We start from the raw sequence: 9121 nt of genomic DNA on the forward strand, positions 1-9121 counted from the left end.
TGATTATGAAACAAAACATATATTTTAATATCATCCTGCATGTGCAGCAGAGTGAGGAGATAAACAGTTTTATAGAAGTTTTATGTTCAACAGACAGACAGACAGACAGGAGATAGCAATAAGTGTGCCAGTGTTAGAGTCATATGGGGACCAGTGAGACGACATGAGGACACACGGGACTTTTCTTCCAAAACATTTCAGACAGAATCGGCTTCACTTTGAGCTCTTTATCTAATGCAGGACTTCATGGTAGAACGTGTGCTGTGACTGAGGTTCAGGATGTGAACACCGAGCCTCTGCTGCCCCCTGCTGGTCACTCAGAGCAACAACACCAGGCAGAGTTTATACAGTAAGTTTAAACTGAAACAGTTTCCAGTGTTTCACCATTAAAACCAGTTTGTTCCATCATCAGATCACAGACACACAGAAACATATTGAGGTTTACAGTTTTAGAGTTGTTATTATTATTATTATTATTTATAATAATATTAATAATAATAATTAATAATAATATTTCCATCACTAATTTTTATTTATGTTTTATCTGAGAAACGTATATTTTTAACAGATGACATTTTAAATATCTCAGGTGTTTGTTGTCTGTTTCCAACCTTTCAACACACACGCACACACACGCACACACACACACACACACACACACACTCTATTTCAGTCTCAGTGTGTTTTTGGATCTTTCTCGTAGAAAATAAAGTTTGTTGCTTCAAACACAAACGTTTTAGAGAACCAGTATGTTGTTTTAGCTCCACCCACTTTGTCTGATGACCAATCATGGCTGTGCTATGAAAAACACTCATTACTGTCCAAATGTAAACGCTTTCTGGCGTAAGATCTACATAGAATTGGTGACAATATTTGGGAGAAACATGGCTTTTAATTGCGATGAATTTCTTTATGGGCTTCTGCACTCTACGTCCTCAAATAAAAACATAAAATACCTTTTTGGCATACTGAGTGTAGCTGCTTAACAAACTATAACAAGGTATAACAAGGAAATGGCTGAAGCCAGACAGCCCATCTATAGACGAGTGGTATGACATCATCTAATGGAAGAATCACTTTCTCTGTGAGGATTCAGAAAGACAAAGTTGAGGAAATCTGGAACAAGTGGAGTGTAAATCGCCCCTAAACGCCCTTCTTTTATTTAATATTATGTAACTTTAATTTTTCATTTTTAATCTGTTCTACCACTTGCTGTAGATGGAAACACCCCCAAGTTCTGTTCGTTTCTGTTTGCAACTAGATAAAAATCTGAAAATATGGATCACAATTCCAATTATCAAAATGGTGATGACTGTGTAATGTGCTAGTGAAATGTGATTCCAACTATAGACACAATGTAAAAAAAAGAAAGAAAAACACTCACTAACGCTCTGAAGCAGGTCTGAAAGAACAAAACGTTGCAGCTGGAACACAGGAACTGAATTATTAGTATTTTATATCTGAGGGTAAAAACAAACAGCTGTGATTTTACAGTTTAACACTGTAAGTGTCGGAACTTTCGGAAGTTTTGTGATTTATGTGTTCCAGGTGTTGGGAGTTCTTCTTCATGTGTATTAATCAGCGGTATGAAACACGCCTTCAGGGGGCGCTGCAGGGTTAGAACCAGCTGAAGCTGCCGCGGAGATGAGCGGGTGATAAACACGTTGGGTGACAGAAGAGTTAATAGGCTTAAGACAATACAAAGATATGTAATATACATATAATAATAACACTATATCAGATATGTAATATAAATATGTAACATAAGTTCTCACAACATCTGGTGGATTCTCAGCCAATCACAGTGTTCGCTGAGGAGGTCCAGGTCTTTAACTTTAACCCCTGGTCCCTCCGACTCCACCAGACTCTGTACACATTTCCATCCATTTAGCTGAGCTGTGTCTGTTCTCTCAAACATCATACGGCCTCTCCTCCTCCTCCTCCTGTTTCTCCTCCTGGTCCTGCTGCTCCTGGTTCTGGTGCTCCTGCTCCTCCTGGTCCTCTTGGTCCTTCTTGGTGAAAGCAGAGGACAGCTCCTGCAGCAGCAGCTCCTGTGACGGAGTACAGAGTCCCTGCAGCTGCTGCCTCCTCCTGGCTGCGTCTCCGTCACCTCCTTCTCCTCCTCCTCCTCCTCCGCTTTGCTCTAGAGACTCCACGGAGCCGTCGTCACCGCTGATGGACTGGCTCGGGTCGGGGCCGGTCCTGTGGTCCAGGTGTGCGGCCTCCAGGGGCAGCAGTCTGAGCGGTAGGGGTTCTGGGACCTCCTGGGTCTCGGCGGCGCTGCTGGATAGGAAGCTGGTCTCCAGAGACTTCAGGACCTGCAGGCCAAAGTCCCCGACCTCCTCGTACAGCGGCTCGGGGAGGTCCGGCGACTCCGAACGCTCCTCGAACGAGTCCTGCTGCACCTTCATGGGCTGCAGGAAAACGTTAATATGATATTCATATTAATCAATAATGCAGCAATCTATCTCCACAGGAAGTTAAAAAGTAAAAGTACTCACAAAGTACATGGAGAGGGTTCTTCTGTCGTGTAACTTTCTCTGCAGAAAGAAGAAAATACGAAAATTATATGAAACAATTTGAACATTGAACATTAATTTATTCTGAACTGTTTATTTGTATGTTTTTAAGGTTTAGGTTCAGACCAGCGTCTGATTGGCCGTCAGCATGCTGCTGTTGCTCTCGTCTCCTCGGATCGGGACCAGCGGCATCGTGCCGAACTTCTGCTTGGAGATATCTGAGGAGGAGTGGCGCCGCAGCACAGGGGGGCCCGGGTCATCGTTCTGCACCAGGACCAGGATCAGGACCAGAACCAGAACCAGAAAAAACAAGTCAAACAACTACTGAAGACACAAACTAACAGACAGAAACCAGGACCAGAATCAGTCCTCCTGGAGTGCTGGAGTCCTGACCCTGGACCAGGACCAGGTCCAGGACCAGGACCAGGACCAGGTCCAGGTCCAGGACCAGGACCAGGACCAGGGACCAGGACCAGAAAAAACAAGTCAAACAACTACTGAAGACACAAACTAACAGACAGAAACATGACGAGACCAGGACCAGAATCAGTCCTCCTGGAGTGCTGGAGTCCTGACCCTGGACCAGGACCAGGACCAGGACCAGGACTCGAGAGCCAGTCCATTGGTCTGACCTGGGCTTTGAGGAAGCTGGTGATCCAGTCCCAGAGTTCGGCCTCACAGCTGCAGCACAGAAACCTGACGGACAGAATGACGAGATGAAACTTCATTCTGAGGCTCAGTTATATTTAGACTCCAACATTAATAACAAACATCAGATAAAGTGAGTCTGTTCCTGAAATTATCCACATCCTACACTTTTATATTAATGATCAGAATCATAGAAACTGAAGCAGGTTTCTGACTCCTTTAAAAAAAAAAACTTCTGAAAGACTGAATAAACATCTTATCTTTGTTAAATTATGAAATATACATTTTTGTAACTTTAACATGAATATTAAAAAAAATTGTAAAACTCAATAGAAATATGAAATATAAATATAATTTTCTACTTTCACTAAATAAACTATTTAAACCTACTTCTATTTTTCCAGTTTTAACCCTTTCAATGCCGTTTGTTAACATAATAATTGTTGTTTGTTTTCACAGAATGATAATCATGTCGATGCTGTGATGTTTGTGGGATAAAAATATTCACAGCGTACAAATACTGCGTTCAAAATATTACTGAAGTAACAAAAGTATCAGCATTAAAAAACACACTGAAAGTAGCAGAAAATACAACTCCAGCACTTATAAATGTTGTGCTTACTCAGGGACATTTTTGTCTTTTTAGTTTTTAGTTTTCTGTAACTTTAGTTTTGTTAATGTATAGAACAGATGTTAAATATAGCTGTAATAACTCTATTATTGATACTTACAGCTGGTGTTTGTCTGACATCACAGTGAATCCCCACCTGTAGAAAACACACAACACATCACTGAAAACATGTTCGGTCCTCTGAAGCAGCTGATTAACTTTCTGACTGCAGGACCTGAAGCTTTAACTCTTCACTGACTCGACAACAGCTGCTTCGGTCTCAGAGCAAACACATTTCCTGCACTCAGCTGAGAACAAGTCTGCAGGAAATGTTTTGGTCTCTGCAGCTTGTGTATCTGGATGAATACCTCCAACACATCAGTCTGAAGCTGAATAAAGAGATTTATCTGTGATTTAATGTGAATAAACGGATCTAAAGGTGCTGAAATACAAGGTTCAGACACTTTTTGAGTGGTCAAATTCAAGCACTTTTCAAGGACTTTCCAGGTCCATTTTTTCAAGCTTTTCCAGGACTTTACAACAGTTGTAAGTTGCATGTTTTAGATGAGTACTTACATGCTAAAAGGGGTAATTTCACTCAACCATATCAACAGCGATGGTTTTACGCTTTTAAAAACCAAAAGTACAGTTTGCAAATCTCAATATTCAATTTAGTATTTTTGTCATTGAACATGTGATTATCCATAGTCAGATTGCATGACAAATACAGTAAGAATTTCAAGCATTTTCAAGCACTTTATCCAAAATCCAAGCACTTTTCAAACCTTGAAAATACAACATTAAAATTTAAGCATTTTCAAGGATTTCAAGCATCCGTACGAACCCTGAAAATAACTACAACATGATGCTGAACTGATGCTTTGTCAGGTGTGAAGAACACAAGAACACTGCTGTTAAAACGAGGGTTTTCTGAATGGAGTCTGGTGTATGTGTGTGTGTGTGTGTGTGTGTGTGTGTGTGTGTGCATGTGTGTGTGTGTGTGTGTGTGTGTGTGTGTGCCTGACCTGCTCGGAGCCTTCAGTTTCCTGCGGATGCCGATGTAGATCTTCATGGACTTCAGAGACCACTCCTTCTCTGGTTTGATGCTCTGAACAAAGACAGAACAGTCAAGACACTGGGACACTGAGACACTGGGACACTGAGACAGGACACGGTGTCCCCTGGCTGTCCTCTCCATCTCACCTTCTTGTCTTTGAGCAGCAGCAGTTTGTGGTTCCTGATCTGGAACGTCCTCTCCTGGAACTTGTTCCCCTGAAGGAGCTTTGGAGGTTCTTCACGACACTTTAGCAGACCGATCTTCATGATCTCACACTTATAAGCTGTGAGACAGACAGATAGACAGACAGAGAGACAGACAGACAGACAGTAAAGAGGAGACTTGTGAGTTATCAACATAAAGTGGGCATGTCAGTAAAGAAGAGACTCGTAGGGACATAGAACACATTTTATTCCCATATCTGGAGGTCAGAGGATGGCTTTATGTGTGTGTGTGTGTGTGTGTGTGACCTACAGGTGAGGATGTTGATTCCTTCTCCTTTAGGAACTCTCTTCACCACCAGGTAGGCGGAGCTCGGGTCGGCCATCTTGCACCACTGCAGCGCCTGCTCCAGGACTTTCTCTTTGGGGTGTAACGGACGCTCTGTCGCCACGACGACACAACAACAACAACAACAAAAGCTGTCAGGTGACGTGAACCAGACACCATGAACTCAGCTACACCTGAGTCATTTAATATCTAATATTGTGTTAATGTTCATTTTATGTGGAAACATTTCAACAAACTTATTTTTATGTTTTGTTCATGAAGTTGTTTATCAATATATAAAGTCACACAGGTGTGTCAGGTGTCTCACCCAGCTGTCCGTCCTCGATGGCCTCGAACGTCATCCAGACTTCTTTGTCTCCTGCGGGGACGTTTCTCATGAACAGCACCTGATTGGTCAGCTCCTCCGCACACATGGTGGGAGACACCTGCAGGTCACATGACACAACACACACCTGTTTACAGCCTGAACACGAGTCAATAACATCAATAATCAATAACATCAATAATCAGAACCGAGGCTCACTTTGAGCGTGATGCAGCAGTCTGGTATCTTCATCTCCAGATAAACTTCAATGATCAGATCACCAGCCTGAGACAGCTGCACACACACACACACACACACACACAAATAAAATTGACAATATTAATAACTTTCTTCATTCTGCAGCAGATAACATCAACCAGCAGGTGTACCTAATAAAGTGGCAGCTGTATGTTATATGCAGCTATAAACAGTTAATAAGTGCATAATAATTAATTTATAATAAGTGCTGATAAATGTCTTAAGTTCCAATAATAAACATGTTTTATTGGGCTTTTATTAACATTTATAAAGTCCCACTAACACCTAATAATTTTAATAAAAGCTTTAGATGTCTGGTTGTTCAGTCATGTAGCTTTTATTATTTAATAAGGAAGTATTTTGATATTTGGTAATAAAGTGTTTTAAGGTTCCTGCAGAGTCTCAGCGGCCCATCAGCTGCTGCTGTGTTGGAACTTTCTGTTGGTTTCTTTGTTTCTGTTTTGGGGTTTTCTCCGTCCGGCAGGTGACGAGGAGGAAAGTACCTGAGTGTCCTTCCAGGTGGTGATGAGGCTGATCTCCAGCTCGATCTGAGTCTGATGCTCCTCATCGATCTGAAACACCACCACAACTCTGATCACAGCACGCTCAAATAAAGACAGAGTCAGAGTGAGTTAGAGTCAGAGTTAACTCACATCGAAGACGTGCAGGTAGTTGTCTATGAGGTCCTCTACGATCTTCACCTCGTGCTCTCCTTTCCCGTCGGTCTGGAACAGACTGGGAGCGAACAGCAGCGACAGGTTCTTGGTGCACATCTGGTTCAGATCGGCACACTTCTGGACTCTGACACACAGGAGATTATTGATCATTACTCATTATTATCAATATTATCACTTCTGCTGATAAAAACCTGCGGATTTACAAAATAAACTTCTAGATTGAAGAACAAGACTTGACGGGTGTACAGGTGTGCAGGTGTTCAGGTGTGTAGGTGTGTGGATGTGTAGGTAAGCAGGTAAGCAGGTGTGCAAGTGTGTAGGTGTTCAGGTGTGCAGTTGTGCAGGTGTGTGGATGTGTAGGTAAGCAGGTGTGCAGGTGTTCAGGTGCTGGCTCACCTGTACAGGTGACTGATGAGAGCAGCCAGAGTGGTCCTGTTGACCCGAGGAAGACTCCGGATGATCTCTTTGTAGCGGTCCAATCTCTGACGCTTCTGAGGGATTTCTGAGGAAGGAAACAACAGAAACTTTAAACCTGGAGACCTGAAGACACCGCAGTCAGACCTGTTCTGGATCTGGATCTGGATCTGGATCTGGTTCTGGATCTGGACTCACTGGCGGCGCCCTGCCACAGCGGGTGGAGGTCGGCCATGAAGATGGGGTCGTCGACTTCCCTGAAGAACCTCTTGAGGACGTCGGTCACGTCCTCGATGAAGTGGTCTCCGATCCGCAGTTTGACGTTCCGAGCATCTTTCCGGAACTCGTCCATGAGGAGTTTGATCCTGGACTTGGCCCCGTTCTTCCTGTAGATCCCCTCGTGGCCCAGACCTGCAGAGCACGCTCAGAACGTCACGCAGGTGAATCTGAACCTGGACTGAGTCTCAGGGTCACACAGGAAACATCTGATCTCAGACTCTGTGATTCTACCTCACTGGTTCTATCAGTGATTCTACCTCAGTGATTCCTTCTCACTGGTTCTACCTCACTGATTCTACCTCAGTGATTCTATCTCAGTGGTTCTATCTCAGAGATTCTACCTCAGTGGTTGATGTCTCACCGTACTGCGTGATGAAGGCGATGCAGCTGTCCACGATGATGGGGATGTCGTTCCTGCTCAGCTGCTGCTCCCGCAGAGTGTTTCCTTTCCCGCCGGCCGCTCGCTGGATGTCTGAGTACCACAGAGAGAAATCTGTCCGTCCCACACCCTGCAGGTGGAGAGTCCTGACCGAGACACAAAGAAACCCCCATGAAGAGACACAGACAGGGACAGAGACAGGGACAAACAGAGTCCTGTGGTGTCCAGCAGAGACTCTCACCTTCCTTTCTCCACTAACACCAGGATGTCTCTCTTCTCGTGGTTCTCCGTCTCCGAGGCGATACCTGCAACACACGGAGTTATTTCACAGACAGACAGACACACACAGTGTTTGTGAACCAGGACCAGGACCAAGATCAGGACCAGGACCAGGACCAGGACCAGGACCAGGACCGGGACTCACTGAGCTCCTGCAGACGGTTCAGGTTTATGATGTCCTCTGCTGCTCCGTCCTTTCGGGGACAGATGAAGAGGTTGGACTTCTGCAGGACGAAGTAGGCCTCCTTCCACTGCTGGGGGTCCAGCATGGCCCGGTACCGCAGCAGACCCACGCGCTCAAACTCCCGAGTCAGCAGGCAGTGACAGCTCAGGGGGGTCGCAGCCTGGAGGGGACGGACGGGGACGGTTAGTGAGGACATCGCAGCTCACAGAGATGTTCATTAACCCTTTGATGCACAACATGGGTCAAAAATGACCCTCATTCATTCCCTTCATGTTATTTAATGCTGCTGTGTGTTTCTGTGCTCCATCTTTTGATATGAACTTATTTTATGATTGAATATTCCAAGTATTCTTTAAATATCTTGTTTTTGATAACAACAGATCATTATTTCCATTTTACCTCTCATACTTCATGAAGAAAAACGTTTTTGTATTATTACATAGCTAACTACTTGGCTAAATAGCTTGCTAAGCTAACTGCATAGCCAAGAAATTAGCTAAGTAGTTAGCTTAGCAAGCTACTCAGCTAAATACTTAGCCAAGAAGTTAGCTAAGTAGTTAGCTTAGCAAGCTACTCAGCTAAATACTTAGCCAAGAAGTTAGCTAAGTAGTTCGCTTAGCAAGCTACTTAGCTAAAAAATGGATATGGGTAATTTTTGACCAATGTGCATTAGAAGAGTAGTGACACAAAAAGGGATTTTATTTTAAAAAAATAATAAAGGAAAACATAAAATTAGGATGTTTGATGATCAAAAACAAACTAACTGAGGAAAACCCGGATTACTGAATGATGAAAATAAGGTATTGCAAAGATATAGAACATAAAAACTCTGCCAGGTCACTTTAGACCCATGTTGTGCATTAGAAGAGTAGTGAGTAGGTCACTTTCGACCATGTTGTGCATCAAAGGGTTAAAGGGGACAGACAGACTCGGACCTTTCCGATGGACTTGGTCCAGCTGTGCAGAGCGTCGGCCGTCTCCAGACCGAACTGATGAAGCTTCT

At 43.7% G+C, this 9121-nt stretch overlaps 1 protein-coding gene across 1 annotated transcript in view; it reads right to left on the minus strand.

Annotated features, from left to right (window-relative positions):
- arap3 (ArfGAP with RhoGAP domain, ankyrin repeat and PH domain 3) overlaps positions 1-9121 on the minus strand; it is a 32338-nt gene continuing 23217 nt past the window's right edge. Inside the window, exons 18-35 of the mRNA XM_059346740.1 lie at positions 9054-9121; positions 8080-8278; positions 7897-7960; positions 7638-7801; positions 7196-7408; positions 6980-7085; positions 6560-6707; positions 6410-6478; positions 5868-5942; positions 5652-5769; positions 5309-5437; positions 4981-5117; positions 4803-4885; positions 3899-3934; positions 3152-3215; positions 2646-2783; positions 2502-2540; positions 1-2414 (exon numbers count right to left, since the gene is read on the minus strand). The exon at positions 9054-9121 is cut by the window's right edge and continues 35 nt beyond it. Coding sequence (XP_059202723.1) covers positions 1911-2414; positions 2502-2540; positions 2646-2783; positions 3152-3215; positions 3899-3934; positions 4803-4885; positions 4981-5117; positions 5309-5437; positions 5652-5769; positions 5868-5942; positions 6410-6478; positions 6560-6707; positions 6980-7085; positions 7196-7408; positions 7638-7801; positions 7897-7960; positions 8080-8278; positions 9054-9121 — 2354 coding nt within the window. The 3' untranslated portion in view covers positions 1-1910. The remainder of the gene's footprint in view (positions 2415-2501; positions 2541-2645; positions 2784-3151; positions 3216-3898; positions 3935-4802; positions 4886-4980; positions 5118-5308; positions 5438-5651; positions 5770-5867; positions 5943-6409; positions 6479-6559; positions 6708-6979; positions 7086-7195; positions 7409-7637; positions 7802-7896; positions 7961-8079; positions 8279-9053) is intronic.

This window comes from Centropristis striata, chromosome 12, assembly GCF_030273125.1.
Source record: "Centropristis striata isolate RG_2023a ecotype Rhode Island chromosome 12, C.striata_1.0, whole genome shotgun sequence".
NCBI lineage: Eukaryota > Metazoa > Chordata > Actinopteri > Perciformes > Serranidae > Centropristis > Centropristis striata.